Below are 22,255 nucleotides of genomic sequence, written 5' to 3'. Positions count from 1 at the left end.
TTGGATTTCTCCCAGCAGAGCCTGGTTTTCAGTCCTGAGTGTGTCAATGTCTCGTTTCTCCTTCTCCACATCTGTGGTAACATCTTCATATTCTCTTTTGAAAGTTTTCAATTTCTGCCTTTTGACGTAAAGAATCGTCTTTTCCACCTCAAGTTCGTGCTTCAGTAATTTGCAGTCGCCACCAGTATTTTGAAGCTTCTGTAATTCACACCTCAGCTTGAAACTTGAGTTCTGAGCATCTTTTCTCTGCGCCTTCAGTTCGGACAGTTCTTCCTCCAGTTCTTCTTTGTGCTGAAGAGCATCCTGCTTCACCTGAAGGTCCCGTTGCAGAGCGCAGACTTCCTGTTGTGTGTGTTGGATGGCCTCTTTTTCTTTCTGGATTTTTAGCTCCAAAGCGTCCCTCTCAACACTCATGCTGTGCATCTGGACACCGTTCTCCATCTTCAATTTTTGAATCTCCTGCTGGAGCCTGAGTTTGTCGTTCTTGTGAAGACTTTTTTCGTTCCGTAACGCCAACAATTCTGCTTCAGCATTTTCTTTGCTTTTAACAGCAGTTTGGGTTTTATGGAGTTCCTCGGAAAGAGCCACATTTCTTTCTTTCATTTGGCTAACCTTAAGCTTATAAGCTTTCGTAGTCTCTTTTATCTCCTCATGATCTTCCTCCAGCTCCTGAATTTGTCTCCTCTTCTCTTCAAGAATCCTTTGTTCCGCCTCCAGTTCCTGTATCATCAAGTCGTACTTTTTCTTTTCTTTCTTCAGCCTGTTGATCTTAGATGTTAGCTTGGAACCAGCATTTTGCAGAGAGGACTCTTTGTTCTGTAAGGCTTGCAAATGTTTGGTCAAGTTTTCCTTTTCCTGGACAGAAACCTGCATCTCTCTGAGCTTTTGTTCAAGAGTTTCTGTTTCCTCTTCTAACTGTTGGACTAAAACTTCTTTTTCTTTGATCTTTTTGAAACCGTTGTGTTGTGAAGGGTCAGCGCACCTCAAGTCTTTCTCAATTTGGAGTTTATTGTTTCTCAAAAGCGCTTCCTTGGCTTTCAGCCCCTTCAGTTTGTTTTCCAGGGTTTTCTTGTCCGACAGTTGTTCTATGACCCTTGTCGTTTGTCTTTGATACATTTCATTCATGCGGTTGAGCGTTTCTATCTTGTCCTGGTAACGTTTACATTTGTTTTCCAAATCGATCTGAATCCGAAGCTGCCTACTTAGTTTGTCAAGTTCTTTTTTCAAACTTTTGTTCAGTTTAGAGGCCGCTTTCTTCCGTTTGTCGACGTCTTTGTGCATTTCCTCCACCTTTTTGCTGTTACCCAAAGTGCCACGAAGAGTTTCAATCCTGTGACGTAAACTGTCATTTTCTTGGTGCAAACAATCTAGTTGGCCCTCCTGAAGAAAGTCCATGTTCACCGCAGTTCTTCTAAAGAAACTCATCATGGAAGTTCTTAAAAACTGTTCTAAAATAAAGGCTTTAAAAACTTGAACAGCAAATCCTCCTCTGATTGCGGATCTAGTGCTTTAACTGCTGTCTGTGAGATTGCAGTTTCAAGAGTTGGGGTGATATATATGAAAAAATATGATGGAGTCAAATGACATGTTGCGTGATGTGTTTGATGTCATCAGTGATGTCATATTTCATCATAACAACAAAACAAGGCTGTGACGACAGATTATGACACGTTATGATGTCGTTTTTGTGAAACATGGATTAGTCATGATGTCATCGCTTAAAAGAAAAGAGCCAATAAAAAGCTGTGATGTCACAGCGTATTTTAAATGTATTTTATTCTTTTTTTTCCGTTTTGTGCCTTGGCAACGGCGGCCGTGTCCCCTGGGTGCTGGTTTCCTGGGCCCAGCGGCCCTGTCTCCACGTAGGGAGAGGGATCCCTGAGCTTTCTGGCAAGGCCAGAAGCCAGGGATCACTTCACACCGGAGCCGGGGGTGTCTGTGTCCCTTTGGGGTAGGTTCTGGTCTTTGCCCCCGGTTGCTGGACCTCGCCAGATTTCCAACTGTGGCCGAGCCTGGTCGGGCCATGTCTACAACACCCTCGTGGCCCCCCTTCTCCCCGTCGGTGCCCCTCTCCTGGGCGGGGGCGGCTGGCCCCTGCCTTGCTCCTTTCTGGACCAACCGTGGGCTGGGTTGGATTGCTGACTGGAGCGCGGAGCGGGTCTCCCTTGGGGGGTCCTAGCTCGTACCAGGGGTTGGGGCGGGGGGGGGGGGGGGGGTGCCCAGAACTCCTGGGTGGTGATGAGGTGCTCGTCTGGGGCAGTGGGCACCCCTCTCGGGTGGGGCCCAGCCTTGGGCCCTCCTGGCGCGGCAGGGGGGTGCTCTCCTGGTTGGGCTGGGGCGGCACTCGCTGTCCCCCCATGCCTCCCTGCTCTCTGGCTATGGGGGCCTCAAGGCGGTCCTGCTGACCCTGGCCTGGGTGGCGGATGTGATCGCCCAGGGGGCGGATGTGATCGCCCAGGGGGCGGTTGTTCTCTACCTGATGCCGGGTGGCACTGGGGGGTTCTGGCTACCGCTGCTGCTGCGGCGGGGGTCTTGGTGTGGGGATGGCCAGTCATTCTTCTTCCTTTTTTTCACATTCCACCATCCATTTTAGAAGAACATAAACACTCACTTAAACACAGGTATTAGCTCACCTTTGCACTAATAGTTTGCATGATTGAATAACATGAAATATTTCACACTAGTTGGTTTGAAGGTATAAGTATGCGTGTGTGAACATTATCTGCATTGTTTACATGTTGACATGGGGACATTTTTGCAGCTAACAGGGGTGTTTATGATATTTGAGTGTGTGTGTGGACAGGCCCCGCCCCTTTGAAATTTGTATTCTATCTGTACCTTACCGTAATGATAAACATCCAGTAACTTGTTGCCTTATGCCTCTTTATGGTCTTAACCCTCCCCCCCTCCTATGATCACCCTCCTACCCCCCCTCTCTTTAACGTCTCTCTTCTTCCCTCCTTTCCTTTTCCGTCCAGTCCAACACCAAAGATTCTCAAATATGATTAAAATGAATAAAGTTTGGCCTCAATTCCAAAAGGGGTTTATTCAGACATACCTTTGGTTTGTCTGAAGATTAATAACCCCTCTTGTTAAAGTAAAAAATGTCCAACACAAGAGGCCTTCAGCTCTCATCTGTCTGCCCAGCCGTTGGACAGGACAAGTTAAAAAAAAAAAAAAGAATAAGAATTGAAGAAGAAAAAAAGAAGAAGAATTGCGCATTTTGGTTATTTCTTTAAAAAAATCCTAACTCGCCACAGGAATGGACTAGAAACCTGCTTTCTTTTTTAAACATGCTTATGATTTTGCTCTTCATGGGTAAACCACCTGGCGGGCCGGATGCTTGACAACCCTGAGCTAAAGCATAGAATAGAGCAGCATAGATGCAGATACATGTCACTCTCTCTCTATCTAACAATGTTTCATGAAGTTGTCCTTAAAGTCCCTTTCCAAATATCTTTATCTTATATCAATACCTTTCAAATATATTTTGATCTGTAGTAAAAGCGTTACCAGTGGCGTTTTAATTATGGTGATGCCATTTTTAGCCAAAATATTTTAAAAAGTGGAATTCTTTAGAAAGCAGGAGTTCTTTAGAAATTCACCTCTGAGTTGTGAAAGGGACTGTGTCCCAAAGTAGCCCCTGCTTCCCCTCACCCATAATGCTCTCTGTTTATGCCCTCTCTCACTAGCTTACAGACCCTCAATCTAACATTACCAGTGCAACCAAAATGGTGAGCAATCCAGTTTTGAGCCACATTCCAGCGCAGATGAGGAAAACAAAGAAACACATGGATGTATTTGTATGCAAGTGGATGCATCAGAATGGAGCAGAGCAGGGAGCTACAATACGCCCAGCATATTTTCTACGTCATAAATACGATCCTTTTTCAAACAGCATTTTTTCCCTCTCATCCTGATAAACAGGACTGGAGAAAAGAAACACTCACAAAGGCAATTTGAAGCTTATTTTTCTTAATATGTGTCCTCTATCATCCAGAATTTGCCACAAGAACAGGTTAAAAACACAAAAAACACAACTTTCATCACAGAGAGTATGGAAGATTTTTTAATTCTGTATTAAGTTCAACAAAGTAATAGTGAAGAAAAATTCCCAAGACATTGTAAAGTGTCCGTCCCCTAAAATTGACTTTAGGGATCCACCATTCAGGGTGGAACTAGGACACACCCCCCCACCCCCCTTACTGAGAGGCCACACCCCTCCTGACATACCTACCATCAGTCCGTCTCACGCTCTTCTGATCCTGGTGTTACATTCCTCACCTGAGCCACAGTCTTCCTTTTCTCCCCCAGGATGAAATCAAATGGAGGGGGGAGGGGGGTGAGGTAGAATATTCCATTTGATGCTTTTTAAAGTCAGCATCTTTAGCATTAACCTAAAGTTTGAGCAAATATACATGAAAAAGAACAATGTTTCTTCAGAAAAAGAATCCAGCTTTTCAATAGAAAACTCCTTCAAAGACACTAAATGAGCCCACAAACATTAATCTGTTTGGATAAATATTCCATTTCTACAGATGTGTAGACAAACAACTGTCTTCTTTGTTGTTTGTGTGTGTTCATCTCTCCATACTGTAAAGGTGGGACCAGTGTTGCCTTCAGAAGGTGGAGCGTTACGTCTCGTCCAGCGGGGCGTGACGGCTGCACAGACTTAGACGCACCAACAGGAAGTTCAGTCTGTTGTTGAAGCCATGCTGGGCGCCACGGTCGGACTGCTGCTGTCGCTTCTGACCCATGGAAGTCTGAGGGTTTGTGTTTGCGTCCTTATTTTCTTGTAATATTTGTATTTGACTCATTTATTTCTTTATTTTAGCTTGATGGTCATTGCTGGTGGGTATAAATAAGAATAATGTTTAAGGTAAACATGCAAAACCTTAAGTTTGTTTCAAAATAATACTCCAAGTATATTTACAGGCAATACAAATCTCTACAAATGTGTTAATTTTTTATTTTAATTTAGAGGTTTCTACATATTTTATTTTTTGTGCTTTAAGCATATATATTTTAAATTTCCATTTGTTTGAATTTTGTGACCTTCAGAGGTAGAGTTAGAATATTTACCTCATCAAGTTCTAAATCACTTAAATAAGAATAAAAAATGAGTATTAAACATGTTTTGATGCAATATTTTGGGATGACTTTAGATGTCTTTATAAATCGGAGCTAAACTTGATTTTGATTCGATTTTTTTTCTTGTGTGTAAATGTTGTTACTAGATAAATACATTTTTATGATAAATTTAAAAAGACTTAATGTAATGTAATTTAAAAATGGAGCTTTGTACAAACACACCTTAAGGAAATGTTTGTATGTTTTACAAATATATTGAAGCTAAAGCTAATGAGCAGTATTTATTAAAGAAAATATTCATAACATTTGACAAGGTCTGATTTATACAGAATTAACATCTAATTGGTATGAATTGTGTCGCTGCGATTGGTAAATTGTAATTTTTTTGCTGTCAAACAATCTCAGCAGGTGTGTTTACCTGCGCAGTCCCATGTTCAGTCTGAAAAAGGAAGTTCGTCCACACCTGAAGGTTCTCCGCTCAGCTCCACTGTGCAGCCCGCTCACACTGACCTGACACCGAGGTCTGATCCGCCGGGCAGCACTTTCGTTCTCGTCCCGCTTCCTGCTCCACACATGCATGATGATGACTCCCAAGCTGCAGCAAAACCTCAAGTTGCCATAGAAACCAAGACCACAGCCGGCCGAGCCGCAAAAGCAAAACCAAACACTGAAGACGAGGAAGTGCCAGAAAACTCCAAACCCCTCCCTCAGACTCTGAAAGAGATTTTTCATTCCAATTCTCCCAAAATGGTGACACTGAGAGATGAACGGGGCTCCACAGGCATTACTACCAACAGCCCAGATGGTGAAGAACCTCCTCATGTGACTGATCAGCCATCACTTTATCAATCTAATGGTGTCACCAAAATGGGCTGTGATGAGACTCCAACTTCAAATCCACAGACTCAATCACCTCAGAGTCCTGCAGAAAAAAGTCAGAATATCTCTGATGAGCCTCAGTTTGCTCCAACATCTCTTCTAGTTGTTGTGTCCACCACAGAATCTGCACTCGGCGCCTCCAGAGAGAAGCTTTTATCTGAGGAAGGAGAGATGATGGAAGGTATTCCCAGTCCATCCTCCTCATCATCCTGGATTCCAGCAGTCACTCTCAGTGCGTCTGGACTGGAGGAAGAAATGCCCCAAAAGCAGGCGGAGTCACTGGACTCCGCATCCCCTCCCAAAGCCCCGCCCACAAACCTGACCGCCTCATCTCCCACACAGCAAAGCACGGATGCATCAAGTACCAGCGATTCAGAGATCCGGCTGGGTAACGCTGTACTCACCACAAGTAAAGAAACAAAAGAAATGGAGGCAACTTTTCCCCCCGCAGCAAACGTGATGCTGCTTCCAGATGAAGAACAAGAGAGCGGGATGAAGAGGGATGAAGATGAAGCTGGTGTGGATATAGAGAAGGGACGGTACGGACAAGAGGACAAGGACAAAATAATTCATCAAACCCACGCTGAGAGATTTTTCAATCAGAACGTGGATTCTTTGGTCAAAGCAGAGATAAATCCAACAGTTCCAAACACAGACAGACATCAGGACACCAGACCAGATCCTGGAGTCAGAGGTCAAAGGGTAAAACTTTATTACCATTTTACCTTGTTAACCCTTGTGCTATCCTAGGCACTTTAACATTGGGAGGCGGGTCATCTTTCAACCTTTTTTGAGCCACGGCACACTTTAACCTTGACAAAAATCCCGCGGCACACCAGCATCCAAAAAAAGAACAAAAACAGAAATTCATGGTCTGTATTGATCGACAGCCCCCCCCCCCCCCGCCCCCCCCCCGCCCGCAATCTCATGTGCATTTTTGTGATAATTGTGGCCGGAAAAGCAGGAAGTTGCGGCTGTTTTTTCTAAGAGATGAAATGAAAGTTAAATTAGAAAATTTAGAAACTGTTTGTTTGTTGTGGTTTCAAGGCGTTTCGCAAGGACAACTCATTGTGCGCTGGGACACTGGCTCTTTAAGCCAATGCATCATGGGAGATGTAGTGTGAAAACTGCCGAAAACTTGCAGAAAGACTCGCGTCTCTGAGCTTCATTGTATTGTCCACTTGTTTCACGGTCTGACACCGGACTCTGTGGAAAGCTACACCGCTAAAGAAGAGCTTTAGCTGGTATTTTTGTTAGAACTGAGCGACTTTATCAGCAGAATTAAGAACAAGGAAGTGAAGACTTTAACCACTTCTGATTGGTCAGACTGATGACATGTGATTAAGCCTTCAAGAATGATTGGTGGAGACAGTTAAAGGGACGGGACTTTTCCGCAAACTGTCATAGCTGCAGGTAAATCGCGGTACCGTGATTCTTATCAAAATTTCTTTAATAGAATTAAATAAACACAAAGAAAAAGTAATTTTAAGATCTTTTATATTCCTAACCACTCAGTGTTTTATCCGGGCCTGTTTGGATGAACAAAGAGCTGATTTCCTGGAGATGGGAAATGTTTTTAGATCAGTGAATGATTAATGAGGGCAATTTCCCACGGCACACTTGACCATCTACCACGGCACACTAGTGTGCCGCGGCACACTAGCACACTGGTTGAAAAACACTGATCTAGACCCACTAGACAGTACTCTGAACCTTTTTTCTTCAATGATTTGTGATCTTCACTGGTGTCCATGGATTACATGAAATCTTTCCACCTTTATCCACCTTTGTCATAGTAGGGAGAACATGTCAGTGTAAGGGGGGGGGGGGGGGGGGTCATAGGATAGCACCAGGGTTAATATATGAGCAAGACAGCACTTGGATAAAAAAGATAAAGACTCTCCCTTAGAACTCTTGGCTTTACTTATTGAACCTTTAACAGCAGCTGGAAGACAAAATAAAGACATAGAAGGAATTAAAACAAACATCCATCATAAAATTAGTCTTTTTCTGAGGGGGGGGGGTTGCTCCCGGGTCTTTGTCTGATGTTGGGCTCTTTGATGCCTGGATCGGCCGGGCTGCTGTGCTGTCTGCCCCTGGCTCTGGGGTGGGGGGCCTCCTGCCTTTGCTGGAGCATTCAGTGTGATCAAGGACTCTAGGAAGCACACATTCATACAACCCACCTGCTTGTTCACTTTTGCACATATATGGGCATGGGTATTGTTTTTACAGCCCTCTTCAAGAATCTTGGTAGTGCGAATCTAGTGTGTATTTGTCTGTGTGCATAAGTCTTGTGAGATAAATCTTCCATGATGAATGTATAAATATACTTCCAACCTGTAAATAGCTGTGTGCAGACGAACTGAGTCATGCAATTTAATAATAATAACTATGGATTGGATTCATCTACGCTTTTCCAGACGCTCAAAGTTCTTCCAATGTGTCAATCATTCATTCATACGTGGTGAGGGTAACTATTGATGTTGCCACAGCTGCCCCGGGGCAGACAGACAGAGGCATGGCTGCCAGTTCACACCTTCTGCCCCTCTGACCATCACTGGGACATTCATGCACCGGTGGAGCCACTCTGGAGGCAGTTGACTGGGGAAGCGGGAATCGAACCACCGACCCTTCCATCATTGGCCGACCAATGCCGCCCCCACTGTTGCCCTCACTTGTGACACTCTTATGTTTTTACTTTGTATCATCGACTGCCCCTCCCCATCTATATCATCCCATGTCTTTCTCTCTCTCTCTCTCTCTCTCCTTTTCTTCTGTCCAGTCCAACAAAGAATGCATTCAAAGAGAATAATTATAAATGAAGCTTAGCCTCAAATACAAAAGGGGTTTATACAAATATACTCTCTGTTTGCCTGAAGATCCATAAACCTTTATGGTAACAGTAAAGTCTGTCCAAGAGGCCATAAGCTCTGATCTGCTTCCTCAGCTGTTGGACAGGACAAGTAAAAAATGGAATGTGTTGCGTCTATTTTCTAATCCCATAAACGGCATTAGTTACATAAGTTAACAAATAGAAACCATTTAACCATGAATAAAATGAATGATGGACACTTGAAGTTCTTTTCAAGTAGAAGTTTCAAACGCTTCATTCAAAAACCTCAAAATGTATTTTCACAGTCAGTGATTGGTTAAAAAATTAAAAATCGTCTAAATTTATGAGCTTTTAACCTTAATATTTACAGCAAGCCGCTTAAACAGCAGAAAAAAGAACAACCAGCATGTTAAACTACAAACACCCCAAAGTATTTTTGCGCCCTCTGGTGGTCAAAGGGCGGAATGATTTACTTCAGGGGAGCTGTTGAACCAGTTCCATAAATCCCATCATGCAGCAAATCCAAACTCAGCTAACAGACTGTTAGAAGATCTGCTACCCACTCAAACCTCCAGCAATCATTTCAGAAAAAGACTGAGAGAAAAGTCTCAATGAAAGCAGAAACTCCACAGACTCCAAACACGCTTAGATCACTGCTGAACAAAAAATGATATCTGTGCAGTGATGGTTTACATCCTATTGTCCTTGTTGACTCAGATTACACAGTTATTAAAGTTTTTTTTAAAAAGATGTGAATTGAATTTGTCCCGTCTCTCAAACTGTGGATTGGCCCTGAGGGACACATGGAGGGGATTCAGGATGTGTCACGCCTTATTTGGTTCTTTCATATCAGTTTGTGCTTTTAGTGGGAAAATTCTTCATTTTATTCATGACATTTTGGTTTAAACTTTAGTATTATAAGATTAGATGATACTTTATTCATTACTGAAAAGGAAATTCAGGTTTTCTGTTTCAGTCACCGGATTTCTACAAAAGAAATAAAACATAAACAAAAAGTAGAGCCTTTTTAACCAATCATAACTGGATTGTATAAAAGGTTGAAAATGAGTTGAGATTTTGCTGAATCCTGTTTAATCACATCAAATTAATCATGAACTTGTTAACTGAACAAACTCTGTTTTTTATGACAAAGCCACTACGTACATTTAGCGCATCTTCCATGAAATGTTGGTCTTTCGTGATTCGTGCGTGGTACACGTCATTCATAAGTGTTTCTTGCATTCGTCATCATTCGTCAATGTTCCCAGATGTCTGTCGACGGTTACGGCCAATGTGAAATTTGGTTTTAAGCGGTGTAAGTTCTTTGTCTGTTGTGATTTACGCATATTTTTTGTGGTTTATCCTCATTATTGTGTAAATATTGTGCGGGATTTTTGCGAGATGCAAATTTGTGGCTTTCCACCACCGTTCCATGAATATCTAATGGACTTTTCACGCATGAACCACTGATGTATGACTTTTATAATGTATACACGGCGCACATATCATTTTATAATTACATCATTGATGCACAAATCACAAATGAATCACATATAAACACCGCAATAATCCTGCATAGTTCATGTTCTGCGTCGTTTTATGTGTTCTTTGTACTTCAGGGGTTTTAACGTGGTTCATTCCTGATACATCTGTGAAATTTCCCGAAAAGGCCACAACTTTCCTCACTTTTTCCACCTATATTCACGTATGACCAATTTTCATCCGTGCCATCTGCACAAAATGTACGTAGATGCTGTGAGACCTTAAGTAACAATGAGAACAACAGCAAAAGGATTGAAAATAAACGAATTTGGAGAAGTAAATGTATTTATATGCATTAATAAACCCATGAAACAGCAAACCAACATAAATGTAGTTGATAAAATAAACATAAAAACATGTGACCACGGCAGAAAATAACATCTTGAATGACCTTCAGATGGGCTTGCCTTAATTTCATTTAAATTGTTTTTTTCAGGGATTGCACGGCCCACCAGGGCTACCAGGATACCCGGGACCTAAAGGAGATAAAGTAGGAATCTTGTATGATTTAAACACTTTATTTTGGGTCAGAAATACATCCAAGTGTGTGGTTTAGTGTTTTATCTAAAGCCCACTTTTATCCATAACTTAACGAACAAAACAGCTGTAATACATTAATTTAATGCCCGTCAGCTAAACACTAATAGGGAAGGTTACCTGTTCAAACTAAAAAATCCCTTATTTGCCTCTAAGGGGGACCGAGGTGTCGTGGGCAGACCCGGACAAACCGGAGACCGAGGAGCTGTTGGTCCACCTGGGATGCCTGTGACCTTTGTGATCACAGCCTCTGAAGAAGAATGGAAGGCGTTCAAGGTCAGTGTTCTGGTTGATTCTTTTTTCTCCACTTGAATCCTCATTAGGCTTGTTCTCATTTAATTGGATTGACTTGTGGATCTCAGCCCATCTGTGTTTACATCAGTTGGACATCTGGTTAAATTCTAATGCGTTTTGTAGCAAAACATAATAAATTGATTTAATGGTAACTACTATCTCCTTCTAAATGGTAACTGTTCCAAAACACCCCATAACTTAACATGTAAAATTCACATACAATGAATCCAACTTCCTGTGTACATACTCTGTTCTCATTAACAGTAAGTCCCATGAAAAACACTAAGGTACCACATGAGTACTATGTAATTACCCATCCTCTCACATAAACTTGCTGAGTAAGTAGAAAGCAAATCCTGGGTCCTTTTTCACAGTACTTCCAATGTAGTATCTGTTTCCCTACTATCTTGTTACACGTGGCTAATACCATGAAACATACGAGTGCAGACATAAATTCAAGGTACTTTATTTGTACTTACATTGTTCTTACATGTGGTAAGTTCTACAAAAGACACATTTACACAACATGTAAATACCCAGTAGGTACTATTTAAAACCCAGTCTGTACAACATAAACAGAGAAGAAAAATTAAAACACAAAGAAAAGCAGTTTCACTTAAATAACACAATTTAGAATCCAAAAAAATAAGTTCAAGACAAAGGAATCAGGCGGGACAGAGGATGAAAATTAGCTTAGGCTACAATCCTGCATGTTTACAGTGTTTCTCTATTTTTTCAGCACGCCACACTGTTTTTTGTATGCATTGTCCCTTTAATAAATTAATAAATAAAAATAAAAACATCAATACCCAGTATAAATACCCAGTAGGTACCTCGTAATAGTACCATATAAATACACAGCAGGTACCATGTAAGTAACAAATAGACACAAAAATAGTAAGTACCCAGTAGGGCTCATAAAAGTACTAAAAAGTACCCTGTAAGTACCCAGTAGTTTTAAAGAAAGTACCATGTAAATACCACTTAACTACGCAGTAAGTACAGTACTGTAAAAGTAATCATTAGCGATTTAATTTGATCTCAGAGCTGATTTTCTGAAACATTATGACTGAGAAACCACTGAAAGAATTACCAGAAGAATTCAACCTCAACTCTTTTCAACAGAGAAAGAAAATCTACAAAAACCTCGTCTCATCCTGGCCGGTACGTCATTCCTGTTCATTTAAGACTTTACTATTCAATTTTACAAACAAGGTCATATTTTTCTTTATTCCCAGCGTGTGTCAACATGTATTTCTGTCAGATCTATGAAGCTGTTGTTGCTGTGCACATTGATGTTTTTTCCTAGAAACGTACGGGCCCCCCAGGCCCCCGTGGGTCCCCAGGAGAAGAGGGGCCAATAGTACGTAGAACAATGCTTCATATGGATGCCTTGAAAATTGCATCCAAAATATTTTTTGGAATAATTTGTTCTGTAAGTTTTAGTTAAACCTACTTTGTGTTTGTTTAGGGACCGCCAGGAATGAGAGGAAAACAAGGAAAAAGAGGAGTTCAAGGGAAAATTGTAGGTATCTGATTATATTATTACGGTTAAGACATGCAAATCTGTCAGAATGGAAATAAGAAAATATGTTATTGGTGAGTCTCCAAAGCAAAAATGATCAGAAAAGTTAGTGTTCTGTAAGAAAACAACAATGAGACATAAAAATCTTCATTTCAGTTAAAGAATTATTATTTTAACTCTGGAGAACCCAAGAACAGCTTTTTTCTGGGCTTTTGGAGTTCATTTGAATTTTGTGTTTGTTTAGTTTGGGTATCAGCAATAACAGCAGCCATAACAATAAAAATGAATGATGAACAAATAAATAAAATAAACACAATAAGAAGAAAAAAAACAGCAGCCAAATTTGACCCACTTGGTTCTCCAGGGTTAAACTTTTTTTCCCCCTTTTCGTTTGAATCTACATGTAGCTCTGAAATTGAGCTGTTTTTAATATTAAGTATTAATATTAAATATTTAAATAATATTAAATATTTCTGACTCAACCAGACTGATAAAGTATCAGGGTTCAAACCCAAACAACCTGCTGACAGCAAGCTCACTACACCACATCCAAGCTGACAGATTAACAGCAGTGTTTTCATCCCCACACCAATAAAAACGAAGGTGAAGCCCCCTTCAGGATAACTGTGGAGGCTCACAAATCAGTCAGAGAGTCCAGTCTTATTTTAATGTCATTATCAGATCCTTTGCACAAAAACAGTTTGAGTTCAGACACAAACACCGACAGTGTTTGCAGACTGTCATCTACAAACACTGATCCCAGAAAGTGGCTGTCAAAGTGCTGGTAGACACAAATACAGGAGTAAAAGGATTCATGCAGACCACATCTTCTGGCTTACATCTTTATGTTTAGAATTTGGATTTTTTTCTCGGACTAAATCTTTAATCTACAGTTCTCTGACGAATAAAAGAACATTTCATTGTATGTTTATTGTGGACTTGAAGGAAGCTTTGCTCAGGTGAGCTTCAGGTAATTCCTTCAGGTTAACATCAAAGATGTCCATTAATGCTACATCAGGGCAGTCGTGGTCCACATGGAATTCCAGGTCCTCAAGGGCGACCTGGAGTAGATGGCATCCCAGGACACAATGAGGATCCAGGCCCTCCAGGCTTGCCTGGAGATCAGGTATCCCAGCTCGTTAACATGTTATCGAATTTTATCTTGATTTTGCAAAGGTATCAAACTGGGTTTCAATAAAGTTATTGTTAGATGTTTTTTTTTTCTTTTAATCAAATGGGAAGTTTTAAAAACGTATTTTCCACACTGACCAAAAATATAAATGCAACACTTTTGTTATTGCTCCCATTTTTTTATGGTATGAACTCAAAGATGTGAAACATTTTCCACATACACAAAATAACCAGTTCTCTGAAATTGTTCACAAATCTTACTAAATCTGTGATAGTGAGCACTTCTCCTTTGCCAAGACAATCCATCCCACCTCACAGGTGTGCCATATCAAGATGCTGATTAGACAGCATGATTATTGCACAGGTGTGCCTTAGACTGGCCACAAGAAAAAGCCACTCTGAAATCTTCAGTTGTATCACACAGCACAATGCCACAGATGTCGCAAGTTTTGAGGGAGCGTTCAATTGGCATGCTGATACCAGGAATTTCCACCAGAGCTGTTGCTAGGGAATTGAATGTCCATTTCTCCACCATAAGCCGTCTCCAAAGGCGTTTCTGAGAAAATTTGGCAGCACATCCAACCAGCCTCACAACCGCAGACCATGTGTGACCACACCAGCCCAAGACCTCCACATCATGCATGTCCACCTCCGAGATCATCTGAGACCAGCCACTCGGACAGCTGCTGAAACAACCGGTTTGCATAACCACAGAATTTCTGCACAAACTGTCAGAAACCGTCTCAGGGAAGCTCATCTGCATGCTCGTCGTCCTCATCGAGGTCTCGATCTCATTCCAGTTCGTCATCGTAACCGACTTGAGTGGGCAAATGATCACATGTGATGGCGTCTGGCACGTTGGAGAGGTGTTCTCTTCACGGATGAATCCCGGTTTACACTGTTCAGGGCAGATGGCAGACAGCGTGTGTGGCGTCGTGTGGGTGAGCGGTTTTCTGATGTCAATGTTGTGGATCGAGTAGCCCATGGTGGTGGTGGGGTCATGGTATGGGCAGGTGTATGTTATGGGCGAAGAACACAGGTGCATTTCATTGATGGCATTTTGAATGCACAGAGATACCGTGACGAGATCCTGGGGCCCATTGTTGTGCCGTACATCCAACAACATCACCGCATGTTGCAGCATGGTAATGCACGGCCCCATGTTGCAAGGACCTGTACACAATTCTTGGAAGCTGAAAACATCCCAGTTCTTGCATGGCCAGCATACTCACCGGACATATCACCCATTGAGCATGTTTGGGATGCTCTGGATCGGCGTATACGACAGCGTGTTCCAGTTCCTGCCAATATCCAGCAACTTCGCACAGCCATTGAAGAAGAGTGGACCAACATTCCACAGGCCACAATAGACAACCTGATCAACTCTATGGGAAGCAGATGTGTCGCAGTTCATGAGGCAAATCTGGTCACACCAGATACTGGCTGGTTGTCTGAGTCCCCTGACCCCCTCAATAAAACAAAACTGAAGATTTCAGAGTGGCCTTTTTTTGTGGCCAGTCTAAGGCACACCTGTGCAATAATCATGCTATCTAATCAGCATCTTGATATGGCACACCTGTGAGGTGGGATGGATTGTCTTGGCAAAGGAGAAGTGCTCACTATCACAGATTTAGACAGATTTGTGAACAATATTTCAGAGAACTGGTTATTTTGTGTATGTGGAAAATGTTTCACATCTTTGAGTTCATACCATAAAAAATGGGAACAATAACAAAAGTGTTGTGTTTATATTTTTGGTCAGTGTATAACCTAGACTTCTCAAAAGTCAGATTTACAGAACCTAGGGGGGAGTACAGAGGGACAATTAGCTCAAAAAGCAAACCAAAAAAATACATTTTGACAGAAAGAGAGGAAAAAACAGTCCCTCCACAGGCTTAATTTGAGTTTTAGATAGAAATGTTTAAAGTAGATTAAAAATGTTAGTTAAAAAATCGATTCGTAAAAACATGTCAAAGGCTGCAGATGTGCATTAAAGTGCGTCATAGCTTTCTGACTTACTTGGAAGGACAAACAAGAAGAAATTTTCTTGTGATGGATGGAACTGACAAATATAAAAGAGATTAGAGAGGAAAACTGTGCTAAATGCCAGAAAAATACATTTGGAAAATCCAAACGATCTAGAAAAAGTGGAAGACCAAGGTCCTTAGCAGAGATGTTTCTCATAGGAAGATGCATTTAAACTATAATATTATTCAAAAAATAAAAAGGTTTGTTATTGTTAATTCATAAAGAAAAACGATCAATTATGTCCACACATTTAAATCACATTACAATATTTTATGCCTTAAATTCTTGTAACTCACAAAAATACCGTATTTTCCGGACTATAAGTCGCCCTTTTTTTCATAGTTTGGCAAGGCGTGCGACTTATACTCCGCAGCGACTTATATTAGAAATAAATTGAAATAAATACATTGTTAACCCTCCTGTTATGTTCATTTGTGAAGAACAGAGATGATGTTTCTGGGTCAATTTGTTGTATGAGGTATGTTAAGTGTTAAGAGTATGTTAAGTGACTCAGAGAATCAGAAAACCTTTTTTTTTTACAGTAACATCTTGAAGGCTAAAAACATAATATTCTATTTTCCAATGATTTCATAGATTCAGAAATGCAATAAAAATGACAACTGTTTCTACAAATACAGGATGAAAACAGAGTATTAGTTGGCCAATGATGCTTCATGAAAGGAATAAATAAATAAGTATGAGAAAGAATTACTGTGAAATTATGAGATAAACAGTCTGCTATGATTGTGTCATATGAGGTTGTGCAAGTTATTATATCTTGGTCTCAGATTTTGTCAAATAAATTTCCGTCGAAATGCGACTTATAGTCCAGTGCGACTTATCTGTGTTTTTTTCTACTTTATAATGCATTTTTGGGCTGGTGCGACTTATACTCCAGAGCGACTTATAGTCCGGAAAATACGGTACAACACTTTTGTTATTTATCTCACATGTTTTGCATTTTACTTTGACTTTATTGTCCTTCATTTTGGAAAGCTTTAAGACGTTTGAATTGCCTTTAAGTTAAAAATACAAATACAAGGATTTTGCCTCAAACCACTTGTACATATAACTAATACAAAGAAGAAGAAAGATAAAAAACAAACTAAAGTCAATGATAGACAACGATGCTTGAAAATGTGTAAAAGATGTAAGTAGTTGTGTCCTCTGAACCTTTTTAGTCATCATTTTACCACTTTTTAAATGTTGCTTTTATTGAGTTCATATAGGATTAAAACGCTGTTAATAGTAGCAACATTCCTCTATTATCCATAAAGATGGGGTGGGGTATTTAAAGTTTATTTGTCAGCTCTAACTGGGTGTTTTTAAGCCACCTAAGCTGTGTTTTTTCCTTGCAGGGTCCCAAAGGTTACATGGGAGAACAAGGCAGCAAAGGGGAGCAGGGTGAGTGGGTAAGAGCGCATTCGACTTCCTGTTTCATCGTAAATAAAAAGGCAAAGACATTTAGAGTGAAAATGTAGGTCATTAGGTGTCACATACCTGGTTACCAGACTGACTAATAGATTGACAGAAAGTTGTGAGCTGCAGAAATCTGAAATAATTTCTTTAGTTATTAATTATTAGGGTGAAAAAATGTCAAGAAGAGACCCTCTTGAAGCTGATTTTAAGGTAAGGTTGCAGCTGAATTGAATTGATTGTTTTAGCAAAATGCGTAAATAAATTCCATAAGAGGGAAAATTTATGAGCAAAGTTGAGGAAAGGATCAGTGATTAACCACAGATTAAGTTTTATCAAACAAACTGTGGGCAGCAATCAAACAACAACCAGGAACTATTTGGAGGTTGATAACCCCCCACCTTAATCCAACCCTAAATACTGAATTTCAAACAGGAAAACGTTGTTGTTGTTTTTTTTATGTTTGCTAAGTCTGTGGATTTGAAGCCACGATCTTCTAGTCTCAGGTCAGACAATCAGGTTAGCGAAACCATTTTTTAAGCCTTTTTTGTCTTTTGGCACTGGGAGAAAAAGGAAACCATTTCTTATTGGACCTCACATATTTTTAATAATATTTACATGTTCAAATTAATTCAAATAAAAAATTTTCTGAAGCACCTTGCATGAAAAAAGAACAGCTGAAGATGCTGTACATAAAAACAAACAAGAATGCAAAACAGCAATCCCCACACATAAGAATAAGCCCCTTATAATAAAATACACAAAAAACACAAATAAAAGAGAAATGGCTACAAATTACAATAGATTAGATAGAATTTATTTATCCCACGATGGGGAAATTCTTTTTGTCTGCGGCAGCAAAAAATGAAAATGAAAAATGAAAAGTGACAAAGACAGAACCCAGAAAGCGCCGTCTGCCCTGTCCTCCTGTTGGCCGGGGTGTCAGCATTAATGCGGCCCAAGCACAACTCATCCTGAGGACCTCAGGGCTCTGGGAGGGTCAGAGCTAAGAGCAAGTCTGATGTAAAACAAGGACCATGGTCTCTCCTATATGTTGAAGAAGAACTGGCGGCTCCTCCTGTTGCGCCTCGGTCTGTTATTCGAGAGAAGATGGAGCTCAACAAAATGAATGACAAGTTAAAATATCAACAATATTTAGTTTCTAATTCAGTGATTTAGGTTATTTTTTTTATTTTATTTTATTTTTTTAACTTGTTCTGTCCAACAGCTGAGCAAACAGATTAGAGCTGAAAGCATTTTTGTGTTGGACAGGTTTTACTATCACAAAAAGAGGTTATATAGCTTCGAGAAACTAGAGTTTAGATTTGTATAAACCCCTTTTTGTCGTATTATTTTTTATTTATTTGTTACATTTAGTGTGTGTGGGGAGGGAGAGGGGAAGAATGTGAGGGGAGGGTGGAAGAGAGTAAAAGGAAGAAAGGTGAAAAGGTGGGGAATACAAGCACTGATTTGAATAAGTTATTATTTTAAACTGTAACAATTATACCAGATCTGCTGGAAAGACGAATGTTACATAAAAGGTGAAAATCTGAATCGAAGAAGAGTGGAAAACATCTGTCCATCAATACACTGTAGGTAAGGAGGAGGGATGAAGCAGACAGGGAGCAGTGTGGCAGTGTGCACGTGCACGTGAGGGTGGAGATACATGCATGCTGCCGATGTGAACCGTGTGTTCATAAAGGGAGCCAGATCCTACCCAGCAGGACCAGCCAGACCAGGAGAGGGGAGGAGAGCCCCCCAGGCCAGAAGCCCCCCCAGCATCCGGACCCAGGCAGCCCGGGAGGGGAGGAGGAGGGGACCGCCCACCCCACCAGCCAGGCACAGAAAAGGCCCCCCTACAGGGGCCCCCCCAATGCCCAGAGGCACAAGCGAACCCAGTGTCCGGCCCCCAGGCCACGAGACAGGAGCGCTTAGCCGTACCAGGCGGCAGCCATGGGGGCCACCGGGCGCCGGACGCCGAGACAAAGGCCAGGGACGAAGCCAGGGCCCCCGGGACCCATGAGTCGGCCACCCCCCGACCGGCGCCCCGTCTCCGCAAGCCAGCCCAGGCACGCGACCTAAGCAACCCAGGGATCGCCGCGCACCCACAGCCACCCCTCATAACCCTACAACCCTACACACTACAACCCCCCCCCCCCCCCCCGCCATATTATCTGAGCCCCCCTCCCCAACCCTCTCAGTGCCCTCCCCTCTCTGTGAAGGGGAGGGAGAGCCCCAGAGGGTCCCAGCGAGCCAGCCCCCAGGTCCGTCCTACCCATGCACTCACGCACACATACTCACAATCATCTGGTTACCCTCCCTCCCCCCGCCGCCATGCAGTAACCCCCCCCCAGCCGGCAGAGTAATTTAGGTTATACAGAAAATGAGTTCACCATCAGAGTGCTGGAGCAAAATAATGTTTCTCTTAAGGAACAGACAGAAAGTGGCAGGTCTGTAGCTGCAAGCAGAAAAGCATTAGGAAGGGGTCAAAATGTCCCTGAAAGTTACCAAACTTATACATAAAAGCATTATTTCAGTCGATTCTACACTCCTGTTGGTCCAAAGACGTCTTCGGTCCATTTCTGACTAAACTTCACCTCCAAATACGGCCGTTCTTTTAGGGATTTCGGGGAGAGGCAGGACCTCAAGGGAGCAGAGGACAAACAGGATACAAGGTCAGAAACAAAGGATCCTATGGGGTTTACCCCAAACAGGGCATCTCTGTGTGACTCTCATTCATTTGTGTTTGTGTGTGAAGGGGAATAAAGGAGCTCGGGGCTTTGCAGGGATTCCTGGCTACTCGGTAAATGCAGACGATTGTCCTCCATCTTAGTTCTGTCTCCATAATATCATTAACTAATGTTCCATGCACACAAAACCTTTTAGTCTGATAGATATCTAATTTTCTAAAGCCAAACCATGAACAAGCTCCACATTCTTGATGCGGTGCATCATTTATTTATTTTTTAGGGGGTGCACGGAGCAAGAGGTCCTCGTGGTTTTCCAGGACCATCAGGACCAACGGTTTGTGTCCAGCAGTTCAGTGGCTAACCTTTTGCTCAGCTACTGTAGACGAGAGTTTAAAATGACACAGAAGTAAACAGATTAAACAGAACAAATAGAAAAATAAAGATTGACGCTAAGATAACAAACACTGATGGTTTTCAGGGCGAGATTGGCTCTCCTGGTTTCACGGGTCCACCAGGCCCTCCTGTAAGCTCCATCCCTACATTCAATCCATGTGTAACATCTGACAAAAGTACAATTACGTCAGCAAAAGTGGGGGTGTGTGTGGGGGGGGTGTTAATCAGTGTGTTTGCTCCTCAGGGCAAACTGGGCCCCCTGGGGGTAAAGGGGCTTTTGGGAATTAAAGGGCCTCCAGTAAGTGAAGGACTAGTTCAAAAATGCAATCAATGCTTAAGAGAAATGGTAACTAAATGTGATGCTGCCAGGGTCATCAGGGGCCATCGGGGGTCAGAGGAGCCACTGGACCACAGGTGAGGGGACAATGACCTGCTTTCTCTTGAGTCACTGATCGACTGTTTGACCTAAAACAAACAACTGCATATCATATTTTTGAATCATTTGATGCATGATTATGTTGTGTGTGTGTTTTTGTCATTTTTTGTCTTTCTTTTTAAAATTGGAAAATGTATTTTTGTTTAGCACTTTGAGTTATGTCAGTCAGAAAAGTGCTCTACAATAATAATTTGATTTGATTTTCTTTTTCATTTGATTTGCTTTGATTGCTCAGGGGGAGCGTGGTCCCCGTGGAGCTTTGGGGTTTCCTGGTGTCCTCGGCCCTCAGGTAATAAACTCAGACGTGCTGAGGACTATCGGCTCAGTCTTTAACTCAACTCTGAATATTTGAATAATCGTTTGAGAAATTCCTGCACAGGGTGATCCTGGACAACAGGGATCAAAAGGTCCCAAAGGCGATCCTGTGAGTGTGCTGAAAAGCAAAGTGGAAATTAAAAGAAAATACAAGAGGAAAATGATATAGTATAAGTCAATCTGCATGTCTGTCAGGGGGAAATGGGCGATGAAGGTGAAATTGGAGAGCCTGGTCCTCCTGGTTTAAATGTAAGTTAAAACATTGAGAGCAGATCAAAACTGGTGGTCATCTCTGCTTAAATGAGTCTTTCTTTGTTCTTGTCTTTTGATGAGGGGGTCATTGGAAACCCTGGAAAGCCTGGACCCTCAGGTGATCCCGTAAGATTGCTTAAAACCATTGAATTACTCCTGAAATGGTTGCATCATTGATCATACCTGGACAAAATGACTACTCCTGATGGTAGATGGTGTTCAGCTCTGAATGTCTCTCCCAGGGAGCCACAGCCAGACGAGGGGAGAACGGCGACCCAGGGTTTAAGGGGGACCAGGTGGGTTTGTTCCATCTGTGTGGTCTCTCTTTTCCAACGTTGAATAATTTATCCAGATTAATACATCTTTGAAAGTTGTTATTACCATAGGGACTGCCAGGTCCTCCAGGAACACAGGGACCTAAGGGGCGTCCAGGGCCAACCGGGTTGCAGGGACTGGCAGCGCCAAAGGGGCCACCAGGACTTCCAGGACCCACTGTGAGAGAAATGAACTTTAAATTTTAAATTATGGTTTCCACATCAAATTAGCAACATTTTTTTTTTAATCTGAGGCCATGTTTCTTGACTGGAGAAAGGTAGTTTTTCCCTCTCTGGGTGGGTCGAGTGCCCCTCCCCAGGTGGAGAAGTTTAAATATATCATTTTCATGAGTGAGGGAAGACCGGAGGGAGGAGATCCACTGACGGATTGGAGCAGTCGATCTATGTTGAACTTTGGTCATGAGCTCTGAAAGAAGCTCTGCAAAATGTCAAGCGGTGCGCATCTTGTAAGTCTGGTTCCAGGTTTTTCCTTCACACCACTGTTCCGATATATGACTGACCTGGTGTCCTATGGCTCCAGCCAGGGACAAATTTCATTTCTCCTCCACTATCAACTTT

General features: G+C 41.9%; 1 protein-coding gene across 9 annotated transcripts in view; it reads left to right on the top strand.

Moving 5' to 3' along the window:
• The first annotated feature begins 4,629 nt into the window (after nucleotides 1–4,629).
• Nucleotides 4,630–22,255, top strand: part of LOC101167514 (uncharacterized) — a 55,187-nt gene continuing 37,561 nt past the window's right edge. For 2 of the 9 annotated variants that reach the window (XM_023954591.2, XM_078946380.1), the window contains exons 1-21: nucleotides 4,654–4,769; nucleotides 5,497–6,672; nucleotides 10,782–10,835; nucleotides 11,039–11,158; nucleotides 12,302–12,340; nucleotides 12,486–12,539; nucleotides 12,648–12,701; nucleotides 13,720–13,827; nucleotides 17,219–17,272; nucleotides 19,898–19,951; nucleotides 20,035–20,079; nucleotides 20,247–20,300; nucleotides 20,445–20,489; nucleotides 20,604–20,657; nucleotides 20,729–20,773; nucleotides 21,031–21,084; nucleotides 21,175–21,219; nucleotides 21,306–21,359; nucleotides 21,444–21,488; nucleotides 21,605–21,658; nucleotides 21,749–21,856. In XM_023954591.2, the coding sequence (XP_023810359.2) occupies nucleotides 4,713–4,769; nucleotides 5,497–6,672; nucleotides 10,782–10,835; nucleotides 11,039–11,158; nucleotides 12,302–12,340; nucleotides 12,486–12,539; nucleotides 12,648–12,701; nucleotides 13,720–13,827; nucleotides 17,219–17,272; nucleotides 19,898–19,951; nucleotides 20,035–20,079; nucleotides 20,247–20,300; nucleotides 20,445–20,489; nucleotides 20,604–20,657; nucleotides 20,729–20,773; nucleotides 21,031–21,084; nucleotides 21,175–21,219; nucleotides 21,306–21,359; nucleotides 21,444–21,488; nucleotides 21,605–21,658; nucleotides 21,749–21,856 (2,373 nt within the window). In that variant the 5' untranslated portion in view covers nucleotides 4,654–4,712. Of the gene's footprint in view, nucleotides 4,770–5,496; nucleotides 6,673–10,781; nucleotides 10,836–11,038; nucleotides 11,159–12,301; nucleotides 12,341–12,484; nucleotides 12,540–12,647; nucleotides 12,702–13,719; nucleotides 13,828–17,218; nucleotides 17,273–19,897; nucleotides 19,952–20,034; nucleotides 20,080–20,246; nucleotides 20,301–20,444; nucleotides 20,490–20,603; nucleotides 20,658–20,728; nucleotides 20,774–21,030; nucleotides 21,085–21,174; nucleotides 21,220–21,305; nucleotides 21,360–21,443; nucleotides 21,489–21,604; nucleotides 21,659–21,748; nucleotides 21,857–22,255 lie in introns of those variants that run through there. The other 7 variants (XR_013655668.1, XM_023954595.2, XM_078946381.1 and 4 more) reach the window with 7 other exon arrangements.

The sequence above is a fragment of the Oryzias latipes genome, chromosome 4 (assembly GCF_053564925.1).
Source record: "Oryzias latipes strain Hd-rR chromosome 4, Olatipes_Hd-rR_3.1".
In the NCBI taxonomy this organism is placed as follows: Eukaryota; Metazoa; Chordata; class Actinopteri; order Beloniformes; family Adrianichthyidae; genus Oryzias; species Oryzias latipes.
This window is presented reverse-complemented; position numbering and strand designations above follow the sequence as displayed.